This window comes from Rhinoderma darwinii, chromosome 3 (assembly GCF_050947455.1).
Source record: "Rhinoderma darwinii isolate aRhiDar2 chromosome 3, aRhiDar2.hap1, whole genome shotgun sequence".
NCBI lineage: Eukaryota > Metazoa > Chordata > Amphibia > Anura > Rhinodermatidae > Rhinoderma > Rhinoderma darwinii.
Window position 1 is genome coordinate 209,495,910 of NC_134689.1, and position 22,394 is coordinate 209,518,303.

The 22,394-nt window shown below is 41.8% G+C and overlaps 1 protein-coding gene across 1 annotated transcript in view; it reads left to right on the forward strand.

The window, feature by feature from the left end:
- RSBN1L (round spermatid basic protein 1 like) overlaps positions 1-17,934 on the forward strand; it is a 109,488-nt gene extending 91,554 nt beyond the window's left edge. Inside the window, exons 4-8 of the mRNA XM_075857340.1 lie at positions 3,803-3,940; positions 4,534-4,676; positions 11,120-11,287; positions 13,204-13,312; positions 16,876-17,934. Coding sequence (XP_075713455.1) covers positions 3,803-3,940; positions 4,534-4,676; positions 11,120-11,287; positions 13,204-13,312; positions 16,876-17,484 — 1,167 coding nt within the window. The 3' untranslated portion in view covers positions 17,485-17,934. The remainder of the gene's footprint in view (positions 1-3,802; positions 3,941-4,533; positions 4,677-11,119; positions 11,288-13,203; positions 13,313-16,875) is intronic.
- Positions 17,935-22,394: the final 4,460 nt, after the last annotated feature.

A 22,394-nucleotide genomic window follows, 5' to 3' on the forward strand; every position in this document is an offset into this window, starting at 1 on the left:
GTTTTTGGAGCGGTTTTTCTATAGAGTGAATGAAAAACAGCTCCAAAAACGTCCCAAGAAGTGACATGCACTTCTTTTTCGCAGGCCTCTTTTTACTCGCTGTCTTTTGAAAATAAGGTGGGAAGAAACGCGCCGTCAGAATAGTACGCCATATTTCCCATTGAAATCAATAGGCAGATGTTTATAGGCGTTCTGTTTCCGATTTTTCAGCCGTTTTTCGGGGCGTTTACGGCCCGAAAAACGGCTGAAAACACTACATGTGCACATACCCTAAAGGTATGTGCACACGGTAGCAGGCTTTTACGTCTGAAAAGACAGACTGTTTTCAGGAGAAAACAGCTGCCTCGTTTCAGACGTAAATGCTCCTCCTCGCATTTTGTGAGGCTTCTCTGACAGCCGTAAATTTTGAGCTGTGCTGCATTGAGTTCAATGAAGAACGGCTCAAATTACGTCTGAAAGAAGTGTCCTGCATATAATGTATATAAGTGTCCTGCACTTCTTTGACGAGGCGGTATTTTTACGCGTTGTCGTGTGACAGCTGTCAAACGACGACGCGTAAATGACAGGTCGTCTGCACAGTACGTCGGCAAACCCATTCAAATGAATGGGCAGATGTTTGCCGACGTATTGTAGCCCTATTTTCAGGCGTAAAACGAGGCATAATACGCCTCGTTTACGCCTGAAAATAGGTCGTGTGAACCCAGCCGAACAGTATGTTCACACGGCTTATTTTCGGACGTTTTTTGGGCTGTAAAAATCGGCGTTCTGTTCCGACGTGGAGTTGCTAAAAAAAAAAAGTCTAAAAATCAGGAGCAGTCTTCTCTTGAAAACAGCTCCGTATTTTCAGACTTTTTTGATTTTGTGTGTGCACATACCCTAAGGCTGTATTCACACGAGCATGTTCGGTCCGTAAAGGACAGAAGGTATTTCGGCCGCAAGTCCCGTACCGAGCACACTGCAGAGAGCCGGGCTTCTAGAATCATAGTTATGTACGATGCTAGGAGTCCCTGCCTCTCCGTGGAACTACTGCCCTGTACTGAAACCATGATTACAGTACGGGACAGTTGTCTTGCAGCGAGGCAGGGACTCCTAGCGTCATACATAACTATGATGCTAGGAGCCCGGCTCCCTGCAGTGTGTTTGGTCTGGGACTTGCGGCCGAAATACGTTCCGTCCTTTATGGACCGAACATGCTCGTGTGAATCCAGCCTCAGAATGATGACCGTGAAGTTCATGACTTTTCAGTAGACCGGTTCACACGGCGTGTATTTGACACTTTTTTTTTTTTTTTTTTTTGTGTGCAAATTTTTCATGCCAAAAATCACATAAAAAAACGCTTGATTACGCTTTTCATTTACATAATTGGTAAAGTGCGCTGTTAGTACATACAATGTGCTTTTTCACACGCGTTTTTAAGAACGTGTTGTGTATAGAAAGTGTCGAGTCAATTCCTTTGCACGTAAAACGTGGCAAATGTTCCCATGGTCAATGGGAGTCCTAATTATGCGTCAAAAAGCGCACACAAAATGCGTAATATAACACGCGATAAAAGCGTCAAACGCTTGATTAAGCTTTCCATTTCCATTAATGGGAAAGCGAGCAATTAGTTTCTTACGCAAGCGTTTTTAAAAAATGTGTTGCGTAAACAAAACACTGGGGTGAGGTTGTGTCTGGCGCAGTTGCATGTTTGGGGGGGATTTGTGTGTGGTGCTCGCCACTGATTCTTCAAAACGGCTAATAAGTGGCTATAAAGGATCGTGCATACTCTGCTACACAAAAATAGGACACCACTCCGCTGCGCAAGCGCTCATCATCTGATCGTATAGTTTTAAATGCCGCAGATATTATCATTGTCAGCAGCACATCTCCTGTATAAACAGGGAGACGACGTGCTGCCGACATGCTAGAAGTGTATGGGGATTAAAGAGGCTCTGTCACCAGATTTTGCAACCCCTATCTGCTATTGCAGCAGATAGGCGCTGCAATGTAGATTACAGTAACGTTTTTATTTTTAAAAAACGAGCATTTTTGGCCAAGTTATGACCATTTTTGTAATTATGCAAATGAGGCTTGCAAAAGTCCAAGTGGGTGTGTTTAAAAGTAAAAGTCCAAGTGGGCGTGTATTAGGTGGGTACATCGGGGCGTTTTTAATACTTTTACTAGCTGGGCGCTGTGAAGAGAAGTAACATCCTCTTCTCTTCAGAACGCCCAGCTTGTGACAGTGCAGATCTGTGACGTCACTCACAGGTCCTGCATCGTGTCGGACACATCGGCAGCAGAGGCTACAGTTGATTCTGCAGCAGCATCAGCGTTTGCAGGTAAGATCGACTTACCTGCAAACGCTGATGCTGCTGCAGAATCAACTGTAGCCTCTGGTGCCGATGTGGCCGTCACGATGCAGGACCTGTGAGTGACGTCACAGATCTGCACTGTCAGAAGCTGGGCGTTCTGAAGAGAAGAGGATGTTACTTCTCATCAGAGCGCCCAGCTAGTGAAAGTATTAAAAACGCCCCGATGTACGCACATAATACACGCCCACTTGGACTTTTACTTTTAAACACACCCACTTGGACTTTTGCAAGCCTCATTTGCATAACTACAAAAATGGTCATAACTTGGCCAAAAATGCTCGTTTTTTTAAAATAAAAACGTTACTGTAATCTACATTGCAGCGCCGATCTGCTGCAATAGCAGATAGGGGTTGCAAAATCTGGTGACAGAGCCTCTTTAAGTGATCGGAGTAACAATTACTTGTCCCCATACATATCTCCTTGTGAAAGGAACAAACTAACGCAAATCAACGTGCGGTCTCGTTGATCGCCGCTAATTTAAACAGCTCGTTGATGGCGCTTCTTTCACAAGGAGCTAGTATGCAGATGAGCGCTCGTTACTCTGATCGCTCGTCCCCATATGTTTCTATCATGTCGGCGCTTCTTTCACAAGGAGCTAGTATGCAGATGAGCGCTCGTTACTCTGATCGCTCGTCCCCATATGTTTCTATCATGTCGGCGCTTCTTTCACAAGGAGCTAGTATGCAGATGAGCGCTCGTTACTCTGGTCGCTCGTCCCCATATGTTTCTATCATGTCGGCGCTTCTTTCACAAGGAGCTAGTATGCAGATGAGCGCTCGTTACTCTGATCGCTCGTCCCCATATGTTTCTATCATATCGGCAGCACGTTCCCCTATTTACACATTTAAAACGATATGATCAGCAGATGAACGAGCGTTTACGCGTTCATCGGCTGATCGTTTCCCTGTTTACACAGGGCAATTATCGGGAACGAATGTTCTGTGCGTGCTAGTTTGCCTAATTGCCCGCTGTAAAAGTGCCCTAATTGTTGATTTTCCCTGTAGCATCACCGCAGGGTAAATTAAGCATTACACCGTGCCCATTCATATCAATGGGTTTCCTATATAATGCAGGACAGGTTCTCCATAGTGAGATACACTTACCGCTCTCCACAAGAAATGGGGATCCTGAAAAAAAAGAACCCTCCTCTATTAACTCCGAATTCCTTAATAGGGTGTATGTGAATGGGACAACCTCTTTAATGCTGACCAATCTTTTGCAATAGAAACTGGTTTGTAAAATATAAGATCAACCATTTCATAATAGCCTGATGTGCTTTATTAGTTTTAGCTACGGTGTTTCGTTTGCAGCTTGTTGGAACAATCAAATTAACCAAGGGATAAAAAAGAGTGACCTTTGTGGCAATAAAATGTTATCAAGGAGAGTGCCAGCGTCTGTAGATTGGCGATGTCCAGCCCTGTCTTAGCACATATGCATTTTGTCTTCTGTAGGTAAAGAGGACGTACTCTCATGGTACTTACAGAGCAGGTGCAATGAGGCAGATCAGTCTGGTGGGAGCCGTTGACGAGGAAGTGGGGGACTACTTCCCGGAATTCCTGGACATGTTAGAAGAGTCTCCTTTCCTGAAGGTAAGAGGACTATGTGCATTCTATTTATTTTTTAGTTGTATTATTACTTTATCTTGTGAGTTGAACTGAGCACCATTGAGTTCTGGCAGTGACATGTCAATGTGTCTCGGAACATGCCAAGCAGCTTTACACCACTAAGTGATGACCTTGAGCTACTTGGATTCTTGAATACATCTCCACAAGTAATTTTCTGAGTTTCCAGTCTAGTCCTTCTGCATATAATAATATTGCAGATATTGAGGCACTTTCAATTAATTTACATTCTAGTTTATTATATATCTTAGCTGTTATTCAGTTGTGCCAATAAGATGGGGGGGGGGGGAGTAAATGTAATCTCAAATGTCCGATGTGTGGATACAATTCATGCCCAATTTTTTTTGTAACGGTGAATATACTACTGTAGCTGATATTCTCAGTCACACTTGTGTCATTACCCATCCTTTATATAATATGCTGTATATGTAATTGAAAGAAGGTCACATGGTATAAATTGTCTGTTTACGTTCTACAAATACCCGTTTGCTAATGTTTGATTTAATATTTGACCGCAAATGTGTAGAAACTGATTGTATCAAATTTTACTTGAATGACAGCTCACTTTGCCTTGGGGGACTCGCTCAAGCCTTGAGCTAAAGAGCCGCATAGAGAGTGATGATGGTCCTATAATGTGGGTGCGCCCAGGGGAACAGATGATTCCTGTGACTGATATGCCAAAGTCTCCTTTTAAAAGAAAAAGGTACATAAAGTAATGTGGTCTGTGTTTGTGTGATTGATGTGACTGAGGTAAGAAAGATCTAGTCCTGTCCCTTAGGTATAAAGCATCACACAACTTTCCTCTCCTCTCCGTGGTATTGTGAAACTTTATATCTATTTTTTTAGTATTTACCATAAGAGCAGAAATGTATTTGGGAATAATCACATTTGTTATTTTCAGTTTTACATACTCGCTGCTACTGTCCGCAGACTACAGGCTGTAATCTATGATTAGAACTGGATTACATATGGTCATAGATTTAGTATTATCAGAAGACTACATCTACCTATTGAGGTGATTTATAATGGGAAAACTCCTACCCCCCTAACCTTTCAGATGACTGTTTAGAACAAGCTGCCATGTGTGTACATAAGGGTTGGCACTATTTATTGCCAACATATTTGCGGGGGGGGGGGGGGGGGGAGGCATTTTCATTAATAAGATATATTCTATATATAAGTTTTCATAGATTTTCTTGTACTATTGATTTATGCAAAGTTTGTTGAAAAGTGAGTAACCATTTCAGAGAGATCACCAGTAATTTTCATATGGTAATGTTAGGCTATGTTCACACGGGGTATCTTGCCGAGTTTTTTGACGCAGAAACCGCGTCGCAAAACTCGGCAAAAACGGCCCGAGAACGCCTCCCATTGATTTCAATGGGAGGCGTCGGCGTCTTTTTCCCGCGAGCAGTAAAACTGCCTCGCGGGAAAAAGAAGCGACATGCCCTATCTTTGGGCGCTTCCGCCTCTGACCTTCCATTGACTTCAATGGGAGGCAGGAGAAAGCGTATTTCTCGCTGTTTTATGGCCGCGGGCGAAAAACGGCGCGATAATTGCTGCGAAAATCGGCGTGCAGGGAGAGGAATATCTGCCTCAAAGTTCCAAACTGAATTTTGAGGCAGATATTCCTCCCCCAAAATACTCCGTGTGAACATAGCCTTAGGCTGGGTTCACACACAGTTTTTGCAGGCGGAAAATCTGCCTCAAAATTTTGTTTGGAATTTCGAGGCAGATTTTGCTCTGCCTGCATGACTATTTTCGCTGCGTTTTTCGCCCGTGGCCATAAAACACAGCAAAATACGCTTTCTCTTCATCCCATCGATGTCAATGGGAGTTCTGAGGCGTAAACACCCAAATATAGGGCATGTCACTTATTTTTCCCGCGAGACACCTCCGCCTCAGATTGAAATCAATGGGAGGCATTATTGGTTGTTTTTTGGCGGTTTCCATATAAAAAAACTCAGTGTGAACTCCCCCTTAGTCTCTCTTATTACTGGCTTCCGCTCAAGGGCTGTGATTTTAGAACTATCTATTGGTCTAAAGTTTTCATGTGGTGTTGAGCAGTTTTGCTGAGCTAGGCTAAGTTCACATCTCGTTTTGTGTGCACGTTTGTGGTATAAGACGACATATACTTTTTTTAAGTTACAAAAATTATGCATTTGTAACACGCTTCTTTTTTTTTGTAGTACTAGTCGTAAATGTTTTTATACGTTTGTGTCCAATCTTGCTGGTAAAAACGTATACGTTTTTTGTTCTTGAGTTAAATCAGACTAGTGAAGTGAAAATATAGATGAAGTAGTAGGGAGTGGCTGCAGTGTTTTCTGGCTCCAGTACTGAGAGCTTGGTAGGGGGAGCCACTGTTTTATCTCATAATCTGTATAATTTTCCATATATGGTGACAAAAACGTATACGTTTTACGTATGCAAATGCAGGGTTTACATATCATTTTTTGATTAAATTGTATTAACTTTTTTTTTGGGGGGGGGGGGGGAGAAAAAAACCCCTGGAAATTCCACCATTGTTCTATGCATTTTAAATTGACGCCGTTCACTGTGCGTTGTAAATAACATGTTACCTTTATTCTATGGGTCAGTACGATTACGGCGATACCACATATGTAGAGGTTTTTTATGTTTTACGACTTTTGCACAATAAAAACTCTTAAACTAAAATTATTTGTTTTTGCATCGTTGCTTTCCAAGAGCCGTAACTTTTTTATTTTTCCATCATTGTAATGATATGACTGCTTGTTTTTTGCGGGACAAGATGTAGTTTTCATTGGTACTGTTTCGGGGTACACGGGACTTATTGATTAACTTTTATTATGACTTATTTGAGGGGCAATTGAAAAAAATAGCAGTTTCGCCATTGTTTTTCGGGGTTTTTTTTTATGGTGTTCACCTTGCGGTTTAAATTGCTTATTAAATTTATGGTTTGGGTCATTACGGTCACGGCGATACCATATATGTGTACTTTTATTTTTTACACTTTTACTAAATAAAACCACTTTATGGGAAAAAAATGGATTTATTTTTTTACTGTCATTTTAATTTCACATTACTTATTTTATTAGTCCCACTAGGGCACTTCACTATGCTTAGTATACCAGAGCATTATTGCCTGTCAAGTGTAAATCTGACAGGCAATCTATTAGGATGGACGTGCCTCTGGCACGTCCTAATAGGCATATGCCCAGGGCAGACCTGGGGGGGCTTATATCAGGCCCCAGGCTGCCATTACACCCCATCAGAGGCCCACGATTGCATTTGCGGGCAGCTGATGGGTGACAGAGGGAGCTCCCTCCCTCTGTAAACAAGTTAAATGCTGCGGTCGCTATTGACAGCAGCATTTAACAGGTTAAACGGCCGCGATAGACGTAAACTTCGACCGCGGTCGTTGGAGCAGGAGCCCGACTCATCTTGGGACTTTTATTTATTACAAACTTTATTTAACTTTTTTTTTTAGTCTCACTAGGGGATTTTACTGTGCGATCTTTTGATCATTTTTATAAAACACTGCAATACTTCTGTATTGCAATGTATTATTTCCTGTCAGTGTAAAACTGACAGGCATCTGTTAGGCCATACTTTTGACATGGCCTAACATGCATTTACTAAAGGCAGACCTGGGGTCCTTTGTTAGGCCCCCCAGGCTGCCATAGAAACTATCCGCACCACGCAATTTTCATTCCTCCCTCTAAAACCCACTTAGATGCGGCGCTCGTTATTGAGCGCGCATCTGAGGGGTTAAACCTGATCGGAAACCACTGCTAGTCTCCTGGCTTCAGGAGATCCCTGCACGATGTGGGAAAACTTCTTCTGAAGCGCTGACGTGAAAAGGTGGCACTTCAGAACTACCCTTAACGGCCGACATAAACCCTTAACGACCGACGTATAGTGTTTTTAAGATTGAATAAGTCGCCATTGACTTCAATACAAATAAAACCGTATACATGTGGTATACATTTTGGAAAAGTACATAAAAGCGTAGTAGACTACACTTTTCAGGACTTGGAGAAAAAAAAAGGATGGAACGTAAGCACAAACTACGCCACTAGGGCATCCGCCCTGACAATAGAAATCAATTTACACGCTGTGACTGTTTTTTTTATGTCCAAATGTGCACGTCCGATGTACAGTAAAAAAAGATCTGAACTTCACCTAATAAATGTTTGTTGTGCTATGTTCAAATTGATGACATAGCTGCAGTGTGTGTGTGTGTGTGTGTGTGTGTGTGTATATAAAAATCCATACCCAGCTGCCCCCTCCAAAGTGGGAGAATCTGGAAGGCGTTAAAGGGAATGTGTTGCCAGAAAAACATGTTGTTTTTTTTTTAAATTAAACATTTAGTGTGTAGGTGATTAAACATTGTTCAAATTTTTTTTATTTTTTTCATGAGTCAGGAAATATTATAAATTAATTCTAATTTATAATATTTCCCATTGCTGGTCACTAGATGGAGCTATTCCCAAAATTGCAGCATTGCAAAATTGGGTAAAAAGCCCTCGCTCTAGTGAGCTCTCAGCATCCCCCCCCCCCTCCTTTATCCTGGCTAGTGCCGGGATAAATGAGGGGTTTGAACGGTCTAACCTCCTACACTGTGTGTCGCTATTTTTTGAGCTAACACACAGTGTAGAAGGTTTACATACAGTAGTAAACGTACACAAACACGAACATACATAGAAATCTCTTACCTGCTCCTGCCGCCGCGGCTCCCTCCGGCCCGTCTGCTGCCGCTGGTCCAAGTGCACAAGTCCGGAAGCCGCGACCGGAAGTAGTAATCTTACTGTCCGGCCGCGACTTCCGGTCCACAGGAAAATGGCGCCGGACGGCGCGCATTTCAAATTGGACTGTGTGGGAGCGGCGCATGCGCAGTTCCCACACAGACGGCGTACATGTTAGTGGATGGAACGGGCCCCGTTCGCAGTCCCTATGGGACTGTGGCTGCCGTATTCCATGTCTGTATGTGTCGTTAATCGACACATACAGAAATGGAAAAAAAAATGGCAGCCCCCATAGGGAAGAGAAAGTGTAAAAATAAGAAAAAGTAACACACAAACAAATATAAACGTTTTTAATAAAGCACTAACATCTTTAACATATTAAAAAAAAAATTGTGATGACACTGATCCTTTAAGTACCACCTAAGATGTATTTTCTTAACTAACTCCATATGATTTATGCATCTAGAATGCTTGGAGATCCAATTAGCAGCTTTAATCCATTGTTCTGAGGAGAATGAAGTACCCAACTCTCCTTCCCATTTTAGCATATAAGGGTCTTTTGAATCCCGCCCTCTATGAAGCAGTAAGTCATAACTAAATGTGAGGCCTTTCGGAAAACCCTGCCATAGAAATATAAACTTATGAAATGTAGAGAGTTGGGGCGGTTGGGTGGGAAGTTTCAAGCCCTGCAAGAAATGCCGAATTTTGAGATATTGAAAGAACTTCTTATGAGATATGTGAAATGAATCGGCTAAATCTGCAAATGTTCTAAAAACCCCGTTGTCATAGAAGTCAGAAAGAACCTCCACCCCAGCTGATTCCCATTCTAACATTGGAGTGGCAGGAACAAAGTCTTGAATAGAAATCACTGGCATACTTTGTAAGGAGACATGCACCCAATTTTGTTTACACACTACCTGTGACCAAACCTGTATGGAGTCTTTCATAGATTGTATGGGGAGAGGAGGAACTGGACCTTCCATATATGCTATTATCATCAGGGGTTTGAGAGAGTGATGACGAACAAGCACTTCTTCAATTTGAGCCCATAGGTGCTTAGGAGAAGCATGCCACATCTCTCGCAGCTGGTCCATTATCGCTGCCACATTATAGGAAGCAATGTCAGGAACTCCCAAACCTCCATCCCCATTCCTTCGATACAGCAGTGACTTTGCAACTCTTGCACGTTTGTGATTCCAGATAAATTTAAGCAAAACATTTTGGAATTGTGAAGTGAATGAGACAGGTATAAGGAATGGGATGGTTCTACATAAGTATAAGATCTTAGGCAGTAAGAACATCTTAACCAAATTTATCCTGGCTATCCACAATAATTGGAACTTATTCAACCTTTCACATTCTTCCTTTATAGTCAACAAAAGAGCAGAATAATTTTTAGAGATTATTTGGGAAGGACATGCAAATAACTTTATACCTAAATATGGAATGCCTGTTTCTGCCCATGCAAACTGAAATTTTGATAGAACTGCCCTTAGGGGATCCAAAATGTTAATTGGTAACATTACCGACTTGGATATGTTTAGTTTATAATCTGAAACTCTGGAATATTGGGAGATAACCTTTAGTACTGCAGTCAGGGACTTCAAGGGGGAAGTACAAGTCATAACCACGTCATCGGCGTATAGGCCTATTTGGAGAGGGTGCGGAAACAAAGGCTCCACATTACATATGTGGTGGACCTGTCCTTCTATTAGCTCTCTATGGAAAGAAGTGTTTCAACTGATCTCTGAGATCTCAGGTATACTTATCTCAGGGTCCCCAGAATTGGCCGTTTTGGACATGGGGTTGGAAGATATACCTCACCAAGTCCGACTGATTTCTCAACATATTCTCATAGCTGCAAGAATGTCAATAGCTAAATTGTGGAAGTCTTCCGTCCGTCCATCCATATTAGAGGTAATTAGAAGAGTTAACATAGATTGTAGACATGAAACGTCCTTCCTCTATTACTTTAACACACCTCATACTAAGGTGGCGGCGTGGGATTTATGGAAAAGCTCAAAATATTATAAATAAGTCATGAATATGTCTGAACAGAGTCACAGTATGTATATGAATGTCTTTTTTTTATTTCTTTTGTTTTCTGTTTAGTTGATTTTCTGTTATGTTGTTTTGTGCACTCCTTTGTAGGACTTTTCATGTTGAGAACCTTGGGTGCTGAAGCTTGGAGGTATTTTTCCTATGTAATGTGTTGAAAAAGCTCAATAAAAATTTCAATGATTAAAAAAAAAATCCATACCCAGCAGTGGATCGCAGATAAAAATGTATGGTTTAAAATGTGTCACAAAAAACCGTGTATCTGGTGCTCCTTGTACTAAGTAACAAATCATTATCGCTCCGTGTGGACTGGACAATAGTTTGTGATCTTAAAGATCTCCTTTTCTATTCTTTTTATCAGGACTACCAATGAAATAAAGAACCTGCAGTACCTACCTCGAGCTAGCGAGCCTCGGGAAATGTTGTTTGAAGACCGGACAAGAGCACATGCTGATCACATAGGGCAAGGCTTTGAGCGTCAGACCACGGCAGCTGTAGGTGTGTTGAAGGCTGTGCATTGCGGAGAATGGTAAGAAGTTCCATCTTCTTTCCCTGCTCTACATTCATCATGCATTTTATACACATTTTTAGCAGGATTCTATAGTGTAAGCACATGCAGCTCTGTTTCATCATTAAACCTGTACACCGCTATAATATACAATGCATGCTCCCTCATGAGTGGACCCCCAGAGCTATGCTTGCACTTTGTAAGCCTCGACAGGCCCCTTCAAGTAGGAACGCTCTATAGGAAACGGGTCAACTGTTGAAATGGCACCCATAACCCCCTAAAATAGACATGTAATATATAAAAATTTACGGGACATAAATTGTTTTGATTGCTTATCTACAATACCGTAAAAAGATTTTGAAAACCTGACACATTCCCTTTTTAATATTGCATCCATATTATGGAAAATGTTGCCTAAAAGCCATGTAATTTATTTCTTGTCACTAAATAGTTTTTTTTGCGAAACCTTATCTTTTTCAGTTCTGAGGCCCAATGCACACGTCCATAGTTTTTAACCACAATTACGGATCCATAATTGCGGATAAAATACTGACGTTCATTTCTATTGGCCATGGACACCTTCCCGTATATTTACGTGTGTGTGTGTGTCCGGGACATAGAAATGAGTCACAAAAAATAGGACATCCTATTTTTCGGATTTGCGGACCGTGCTCTTATACTTATTACTGTGAGCACGGTCGCCAAATGCGGATGAAACACTGTGGCTAGTTCGTGCAGTATTTGCTGATCGTAGATACTGCACGGTCATGTGCATAGGGCCTTACGCATATAAAAATGATTTCTAAAGGGTTTGCATTGGAGCTGTAGAAAAAAAAAACATGGGGCATTTTTAATCTTGCAAAGTAGCTTCATTTTCTATATAAAAAGAAGCAACACAATAAAAATGTTCATACCTAGCCTTTTTTTTTAATTATTTTTTTTTTAAAATCCGATTAATCTTACCGGTACAGTGTTGCACATAGCCTTTTAAGGGTAACTAAACTTTCAGAAAACTTCATGTCTTACCTGTTATAGTGACATGTCAGAAGTTTTGATCGGTGGGGGTCTGAGCACGGAGACCCCCACCAATCGCTAAAACAAAGCGTCAGAAGTGCTCAGGTGAGCGTCGTTCCGCTTAGTTTCTGATCGGCTTTTCTCGGAAAGCCGAGCAGTTGGTGTACTGGCCCATAGACTTTCTATTGAGCCCGTACACCAACTGCTCGGTTTTCCGAGAAAAGACAATCAGAAACCATGAGGCTCAGCGCTTCGTTTTAGCGATCGATGGGGGTCTCCGTGCTCGGACCTCCACCGATCAAAACTTCTGACATGTCAGAAGCTTTCTGAAAGTTTAGTTACCCTTTTAACAAAGGAGCATCTAATTATCAAAAAGATCAGATGTGAAATATTTAATAGCACGTGTTAGCGTTGTTATGCACTTCTTCTGGTCATTAAGCAGAGGACTTAAGTTAACGTTCTAAGGGGAAGTTCACACAGGGCGAATATGCTGTGTAAAAGGTACATGGCGTATCCGCCCTTGTGGCCGCAGGGGGTTCTGGACAAAAAAACACCAAATTTTGGTGCATTTTTTTGTCCGGAATGTCCACTGCGGGAAAAAATAACAAACGCCAATACTTACCCTCTGACGTCCCACAGACCGGCCTCCTGGAATGACGTTTCATCCCATGTGACCGCTGCAGATGTGGGGTGGGAATAAAAAATTCTACAAAAGATATTGGTAAACACTGAGATGCATTTGACCTACTCTCTTATGCTTGTGTAATGTTGTAGTCGGGCAATGTGTAGGAGTCTCCGCCATCACTTGATGTGCAGCTGTCTGAGAGTCACATGTGGTCCACAAACCAGTACCTGGGGCCACCCTGCATGTTTGGTGGAAAATGTGCTGCTGTTTTGATGTATTTTCTTGGTCCACAATTTAGGAATGAACAGCCTCGGATAACCAAAGATGTAATATGTTTTCATGCTGAAGATTTCTTGGAGGTGGTGCAAAGATTGCAGCTAGACTTACATGAACCCCCACTGTCCCAGGTAAACTCATGTCTTACTTTCGGGGTATGTCTTATATTGGAAAAAAATTGTCGAATTATTATTTTTTTCACAAACTTTATTTAACTGTTTTACATTTTTTTTTTAGTCCCACCAGGGGACTTCACTATGCGATGTGCCGATCGCATATATAATGCTTTGGTATACTTAGTATACCAAAGCATTATTGCCTGTCAGTGTAAAACTGACAGGCAACCTGTTAGGTCATGCCTCTGGCATCGCCTAACAGGCAGATGCTGAAGGCAGACCTGGGGGTCTTTGTTAGACCCCCGGCTGTCATGGAAACCCAACGGCGACCCGCGATTTGTTTGCGGGGGCGCCGATCGGGTGACAGAGGGAGCTCCCCCCTCTGTCAAACACATTAAATGCCGCTGTCACTATTGACAGCGGCATTTAATGGGTTAAACTGCCGGAATCGGCGCGCGCTTCGATTCCGGCAGTTGCAGCAGGAGCCAGGCTGTGTATAACAGCCGTGCTCCTGCCGCTGATCGCGTAGGTACAGTCTCAGTACCCGCGCCATCACAGGACGGATATATCCGTCCTCCTGTGCGAACTAGCAGCTGCTGAGGACGGATATATCCGTCCTTCGGCGTTAAGGAGTTAATACTGTGTGCATTACCGTATTTTAAGCAGGAGGCGGCATTGACAAGTGCAGGGGACGGCGCGGTGACGTATGGAGAGGGGGGCGGCGCGGAAGTGGGCAGGAGGCGGCAATACCCCCGTGTTTCCCCGAAAGTAAGACATATGTCTTACTTTCGGGGTACGGCTTATATTAGCCGACCCCCCTGAAACCCCCGATACGTCTTACAATCGGGGGTGTCTTACTATCGGGGAAACACGGTAGAATTTTTTTTTCCAGTACATGCATTGACCCTTATTTCTAATCTTAAACAATAACTATCATATGGCACATAATGGTTAAGAATATGCTCCTCAACTGGCTTCAGTTATATAAAGAACCAGACTTGCTGAGGAATGAATCCCTTGTCCATTCTCGTGATTGAAAGCCATTTCTGTATGCATGGTTTACGCAGAGAAAGCTGTCAATCATTAAGTGAGTTTACCCACGACTCCTAAGCCAACAGTCAGCGTATTTAATAGTTTCCCTGATACATACATATATATATATATATATATATGTATGTATGTATGTATGTATGTGTTTATCACCCTTTGCTCTATAACTTGCTCCCTGCAGATGGGACAGCATGTTCAACTCGAGAAGCTCCCTTTTAAAGATTCTGTCATGTGTAGCAGGAGTAATGAGCGATTTTATTATTAGGGTATGTTCACACGACCAAGTTTCAGACTTAATTCCAGCGTTTTACGCCCTGAATTACATCTGAAAAAACTTCTCCATTACGCCAACAAACATCTGCCCATTACTTTCAATGTGTTTTACGATGTACTGTGCCGACGACCTGTCATTTTACGCGTCACTGTCAAAAGACGGTGCGAAAAAAAGACGGCTGGTCAAAAGAAGTGCAGGACACTTCTTGGGACGTAATTGGAGCCGTTTTTCATTGACTCCTTTGAAAAAACGCTCCAATTACGTCCGTAAAAGACGCCCCGCAAAACGTGAGTACATGCAATTACGTCTGAAATTCAGGAGCTGTTTTCACCTGAAAACAGCTCCGTAATTTCAGACCTAGTTTGCGCTGTCGTGTGAACATACCCTTATTATTATAGTAGGTCGGCCATTATGATGTAATTTGCAAAGTTTGAGATCAGCACAGTGATTCGGTCCATTGTTTGCTATGCACATAAGAATCTGTGGATATGCCATAAATGCATAAGATGGAAAAACTATTAGTGTGTGAATACTAGATGTGTGTGTATATACACACATACATACACCATCGTTCAAAAGTTTGGGGTCACCCAGACAATTTTATGTTTTCCATGAAAACTCACACTTATATTTATCAAATGAGTTGCAAAATGACTAGAAAATATAGTCAAGACATTGACAAGGTTAGAAATAATGATTTTTATTTGAAATAATAATTTTCTCCTTCAGACTTTGCTTTCGTCAAAGAATGCTCCATTTGCAGCAATTACAGCATTGCAGACCTTTGGCATTCTAGCTGCTAATTTGCTGAGGTAATCGGGAGAAATTTCACCCCATGCTTCCAGAAGCCCCTCCCACAAGTTGGATTGGCTTGATGGGCACTTCTTGCGTACCATACGGTCAAGCTGCTCCCACAACAGCTCTTTGGGGTTGAGATCTGGTGACTGCGCTGGTCACTCCATTACAGATAGAATACCAGCTGCCTGCTTCTTCCCTAAATAGTTCTTGCAGAATTTGGAGGTGTGCTTTGGGTCATTGTCCTGTTGTAGGATGAAATTGGCTCCAATCAAGCGCTGTCCACAGGGTATGGCATGGCGTTGCAAAATGGAGTGATAGCCTTCCTTATTCAAAATCCCTTTTACCTTGTACAAATCTCCCACTTTACCAGCACCAAAGCAACCCCAGACCATCACATTACCTCCACCATGCTTGACAGATGGCGTCAGGCACTCTTCCAGCATCTTTTCAGTTGTTCTACGTCTCACAAATGTTCTTCTGTGTGATCCAAACACCTCAAACTTCGATTCGTCTGTCCATAACACTTTTTTCCAATCTTCCTCTGTCCAATGTCTGTGTGCTTTTGCCCATATTAATCTTTTCCTTTTATTAGCCAGTCTCAGATATGGCTTTTTCTTTGCCACTCTGCCCTGAAGGCCAGCATCCCGGAGTCGCCTCTTCACTGTAGACGTTGACACTGGCATTTTGCGGGTACTATTTAATGAAGCTGCCAGTTGAGGACCTGTGAGGCGTCTATTTCTCAAACTAGAGACTCTAATGTACTTGTCTTGTTGCTCAGTTGTGCAGCGGGGCCTCCCACTTCTCTTTCTACTCTGGTTGGAGCCTGTGTGTGCTGTCCTCTGAAGGGAGTAGTACACACCGTTGTAGGAAATCTTCAGGTTTCTTGGCAATTTCTCGCATGGAATAGCCTTCATTTCTAAGAACAAGAATAGACTGTCGAGTTTCACATGAAAGCTCTCTTTTTCTAGCCATTTGAAGAGTTTAATCGAACCCACAAATGTAATGCTCCAGATTCTCAGCTAGCTCAAAGGAAGGTCAGTTTTATAGCTCCTCTAAACAGCAAAACTGTTTACAGCGGTGCTAACATAATTGCACAAGGGTTTTCAAGTGTTTTCTAATCATCCATTAGCCTTCTAACACAGTTAGCAAACACAATGTACCATTAGAACACTGGAGTGATGGTTGCTGGAAATGGGCCTCTATACACCTATGTAGATATTGCATTAAAAACCAGACGTTTGCAGCTAGAATAGTCATTTAGCACATTAGCAATGTATAGAGTGTATTTCTGATAAATTTAATGTTATCTTCATTGAAAAAAACTGCTTTTCTTTCACAAATAAGGAAATTTCTAAGTGACCCTAAACTTTTGAATGGTAGTGTATATATATTTATATTATCTGACTTTTTTGTTTTGTTTTTCCTCAATAATTTCTAACTAGTGTTTTCTTTTCAGTGTGTCCAATGGGTTGATGATGCAAAGCTAAATCAGCTGCGGAGAGAAGGCATCCGCTATGCTAGGATTCAGTTATATGACGATGACATCTACTTTATCCCAAGAAATGTTGTGCACCAGTTCAAGACCGTGTCAGCCGTATGTAGCCTCGCTTGGCACATCCGACTTAAGGTGTACCATCCAGAACTGGTTCAGAAAAACAGTAATTTGGAAGAAACTCCTAGTGAAATTGAGATCAAACCAGGTGTTGGGAGAGAAGACAATCCATTCTGTGCAGCAAGCACATTTACCTCTCATTTACAGTGTTCTGACGTTTGGCATCTGAAGGGCCTTGAGCAAAAAGCCCAGCAAGTAAAACAGGAGCCAATGTCACCCCACCAAATTCATGATGCGTTTGGCAATATTAACCTTCCACCTATTTCCACCACAGCCGCAGAATGTGTGACACATACAGTGAAAACTGATCATATTAAGGACAACCAAGGCAAAACCGGGAGGGAGACCCTCTTGGGATTGATTAACACGGACCCCACAGAGAGGAAAGATGACACACGGCAACCTATATCAAAACATCCAATTGTGCGGACAGAAGAGGAACCTCTGTGCTAAAATATGTACATAGAGTTTTATTTTTGTTTTTATTCTACATGACGTAGTAATAATAATAATGTAAAGATTGGTAAGTCACGGGACAAGCTTTGGCTTCTCCGTATTGTTACTGAATATAGTTATGTAGCGATGTAACATTCCTCAGTGCCTGTCCATAACTGTGAACTATCGAAGCACTTAGGGCCAGATGCACTGTAAACACTGCAGGTTTAACATAGTCTCTCTAAAGTTTTGAGTTTTAGGTTCTAGGATAGAGCTGACATTAACATATATATTTTTTGTAAGATGAGCCAGAATTCTTTTTGACAATTCCCGGCTTTTCCATAGAGCTTATTTATATCAATTTTTCATTTTAAAGGTGTCAGCACTGTAGTGTAAATAGCTTTTTTAAATCTTTTTAGTGTGATTTATACTGAAATGTGAACCACCTAATAAAGGTTCATAACGATACATTTGGTTTTATTTGCGGACATGGTGTAGTGTGACTACAACAATTGTGGATTTAACAGAATCCTTCCCAGTTCTTCCTTAGTAATGGCGGGGTAGTCACAGTTATAGTATAGAACACAAAAACTACATCAGCTCACTTCCTATTATGCAAAGCCAATTCTTCAAATACAACAGCAGCTGGATTGCTTGAAATCCTCATTTCTATTATAATAGTAATGGATTTAGTTCTTGATCAACAGTCCCATTCATATCTCCTCCTTTCTCATTCAGACCCGCAAGAGCCTACCTTGATGGGTATTCAATATAGTTGTTTAAAGGGGAAATCCACCCAAAAGTTATTTCCCGACATGTCAGAAGATCACATTGGTGGAGTCTGATCTGAGATTTTTGTTTCATTCCAGCACAATAAAGTGCCTGAACATGACACTGGCGCTTTAGATACAGACCTCTATAAGATGCCTAAGGGTAGTTAGAATAGCGGTCACGAAGCACCTGATTTACAGCCCCTCCAACCAGAGTTTAGGAGTGCTGTAAGCCAATCACTCAGTCCTTTAAAAAAAAGCATTACTTTTGGAGGAGAGATCCTTTGGTCAGCAGCTTTGTTGTTCTAGCGGCCCCACCGAGTGGAGGAGAGCCGCGAATAAACGCACTTCGCACCCAATATTGTGATTCCCTTTAGGTATCTTATAGATGCATTTGTCTAAATGGTCAATGTCTCATGACCGTGACACTTTAATATTTTAATAGATTGGCGGATACAGTTTAATGGGAACCTGTCACCTAGTTTTGCCCCTATAAACCGTTCCCACCACCTTGTCTGACATGAAAATACCTTTCTAAAGTTATAGCTATTAGTCCCTTGTAGCGCTAGATACTTTATAAAACAAACTTTGGAAAAACTCCTGCACCTTATGCTAAGGGGGGCTCACATGTCTGCTGGATATATCCAGACCTTCTAAGTGTCCTGGTGAATCTTCACTAATCCAGCCCCTGATCCGCTTATCCACTGCAGCAGAGAACCGGTGCATGCACAGTGTGTATTCTCTGTTGTGGGCAGAGGAATCATTATCCCCAGCAATGAGAAAGCAGATGATCCCGGATGTGAGATCGGGGACTGGCACACGTGCAGGACTACAATGATTCCTTTGCCCACAATAGGAAATACATGCTGTGCAATGCGCCAGTTCTCTACTGGAGCCATCTCAGACCTAATAATAAACAGGTTTGTAAAATGTAGAGATCCTGTAAATACATCGACGTACAAAACATGTCCTTTTACCCTCCGAACACATGCTGCCTAAGATCGCGAGACCGTAATCCTGGATAGACTGCTAAATAATCATTTTGCACAGCGATGGATTTGATGACATTGGATCTGATCAATCTTCCTATTTATATTACTGACAAAATACTATATTGAAGGGAAAATTCTAGGGTGACCTCTTTTGACATGATTTCTACTTGTCAAAAGATCACATACATTGGTGGTAGGCTGGGGGTCGGACTCCTTTCCTGAACGAGGGAATCCTGGCACTTATTTTCAGCAGAGAGATGAGCATGCACGTGTTGAAATCAATGGAAGGTACGAAACCTACAAGTACACCCGTATGGTTCCCTAAACATTGTAATGCTTGTCACAGGCATAAATCTTAGATCAACCCAAGACTGAAAAGCAGAATGTAGTGCTACGCTTTCAAGATGCCCTTTTAGAAGGGGCTCTCGGAGCAGCTCTCCGCTCACGTCTAAATGGCTGGCATGTAATAATACATTATATATGGTTCGCTGCAGCTTTTCCTGGTAACAGCAGCCGATCATAGCGGATTCTGACATTAAAAAATATATATATATTAACTGTAATTGTCATTAGACAACCCCTTTAATAATTCTTTACTTAGATGAGTACATAATTATTTTCCAATTTGTAATTTTGTCCATCTTATGTTATTAATTTTAATGCTTTATATGATACAAGTGCTTCAACATGAGAATGTGATATTCTCTTATAGCCAGGACTACATTTAGGCTAGTGTTTTTGCCAAGGCAGGAAACCCTCTTATAGTACCTACACACATAGCGCATTTGTTGCATATTCGTGGCAATCACGCAACTGCAAAATCTGCATATGTGAGTTGTGGGGGTTTATCCAGACGTGGCGGATTTTGCTGCAGCCTTGCCGCAGATTTTAGCTTTTGCATTGCAGAGGCTAAAATCTGTTGCAAAATCCGCCACAGACTGAGCATGCTGCGGAGTGTAAATTCTGCACTGCAAGCTATTTTCTGCACTGTTTTCTGCAACGTTTGCACGAAGTAAACTAAGCTATAGAAACCAAAGAGAAAAGTCTGCCGCGGATTTACGTCGCGGTCTGTCCACAGTGGAATTCCGCTGTAAATCCACCACATCTGAATATGCCCAAAGAAGGCTTAAGGCTACATGTGCACACGTTGCAAAATTTGATGCAGCAAATCTGCAGGTAATTCCGCAGGTAACATCTGCACTTAATTTGTTCTTAATGCTTCTCAGGTGTGGGTTTAACTTTTTGATGCGGAAACCGGTGCGGATTTTATGCTGCGTATTTTGGTGCGTTTTGTTATAAACTTGTCAGATACAATTCTGAGATGGAAACGCAAGATACTTGCTGCAGATTTTAAAATCTGCACCGCCAGTCGATTTACATGCGGAAAAATTCTGCAGCGTGCAGAGAAGATCACTTGAACTCTCACTTGCTTTGCTGATACTGTACTGAGATGCATATTTGCCGCTGGAAAGTCAGTGTGGCATATCCGCATGTAAAACGCATTGTGTACATGTGGCCTAAATAAGTTATCCGGGTTCCTAAATTGTTTAAGTATTGGCTGCAAATGAACAGAATAAAAAAAAAAAAAAGCCGTGCTATTCTTTTCCCTGCCGATCCAGCTCTGACGCCACGGTGGCCCTCCATGATTGTTTGATCACTCCTGCTGCCTGCAAGTTAACAATCACCAGGAGGGCCATCAGCGCTGGTTTGCCTGGGAAAAAGGATAGGTAAGTCCTGCTTGTTTTTAACCTTTAAACTCGGATCAATGTCATCACACTATATATATATATATATATATATATATATATATATATATATATATATATATATATAATCAAAAGTTGTTTGGCACTAATCTATACTGTGTGGGCAGTAGATGTGTATGCTGGTTTTTATTTCATTGTAGAATAGGAAACCGTAGAGTAACATGTATTTAAAATTCGGCTCCCATACCTTTCTTATGCCAGTGCAGTAGCCTCTGTACAAGTAAAATGGTATAGCATATGGATTAGTTCTGTGTAGAGCATCCATGGGCTAACTGAGTTGTACTATACATAGAGTAAACATTCACATTTAAGAAAAAAAATTGTGGATTCCTATCCTATTGTAAAAAAATGGAATACCCCTTTAAAGCAGACCTACAGTTGTTGGCATAAAGCTTTACGAGATGTCCATCAGGACACTACTAAAGGGGTTTTCCCATCAGAGACTTTTATGACATATCCACAGGACATGCCATAAATGTCAGATCGATGCGGGTCCCACCTCTGGAAACCACGCTTATCTCTAGAACGGAGTCCCCTAAACCTGTTCTAGCTTTTTGCGCTCATACTGCCTCCCGCCCACTTCCTGATTACATGGTCGGGAGTTACTGAAACAGCGTAACTCGCTGGGCTATGCTATTTCCATAACTCCCATAGCAGTGAATGTCAGTTACGGAAGCAGCGTAGCATGCGAGCTACTGTTTCCGTAACTGCCATTCAGTTCTTGACATAGTGCAGTTTTTCGGATGGAATGTGCTGCGGGTTCTAGGACCAATACACGGCCCAGATTTATGCAGCATATCCGACCCGTAGGAACCCGGCCTTAGGCTGCCATTTAGCTGCGTACCCGCACAGCCATTAACAAAGACTGCTTTTACCTGCAGTCAATTTGCAAACATGTTAGTACGGTTTCGGCCAGATGGAGTGCTCCTTGGCCGCGGTGTGTCTGCACTGGATTGCATGATCAGACTAGAATACGAAGGTTTGTAGTCTGGTACCATGGAGACACATAAGTCTGCATAGAAGATGTGTATATATATATTATTTTTAATTATAAGTGGTTTCATTTTTTTAGATGCATTGGAAAAAAAATAAATATTAGTTCTTAAAAGGCATGGCCCATCCAGATTTGCCAAGCCTTGATAACACAAAGATCGTAAATTGTTGTTAACTATTCCCACAATTCTGTGTTTCAGCGTTTGTATTCTTATATTTTTTCAATGGCGATAACCTTTATAAATTAACACACAGTCATTGACTCTAGTCCCAAGTTACAAATGTAAAATTTGATAGTACCTCGTCCACATGCAGCAGAGTTGCTGTGTATTTTCCGTCCGGAATTGCGGATTGAAAACGCAGCATTATACAGTAGCAGCAAAGTGGGTGAGATTTAACAAATGTCA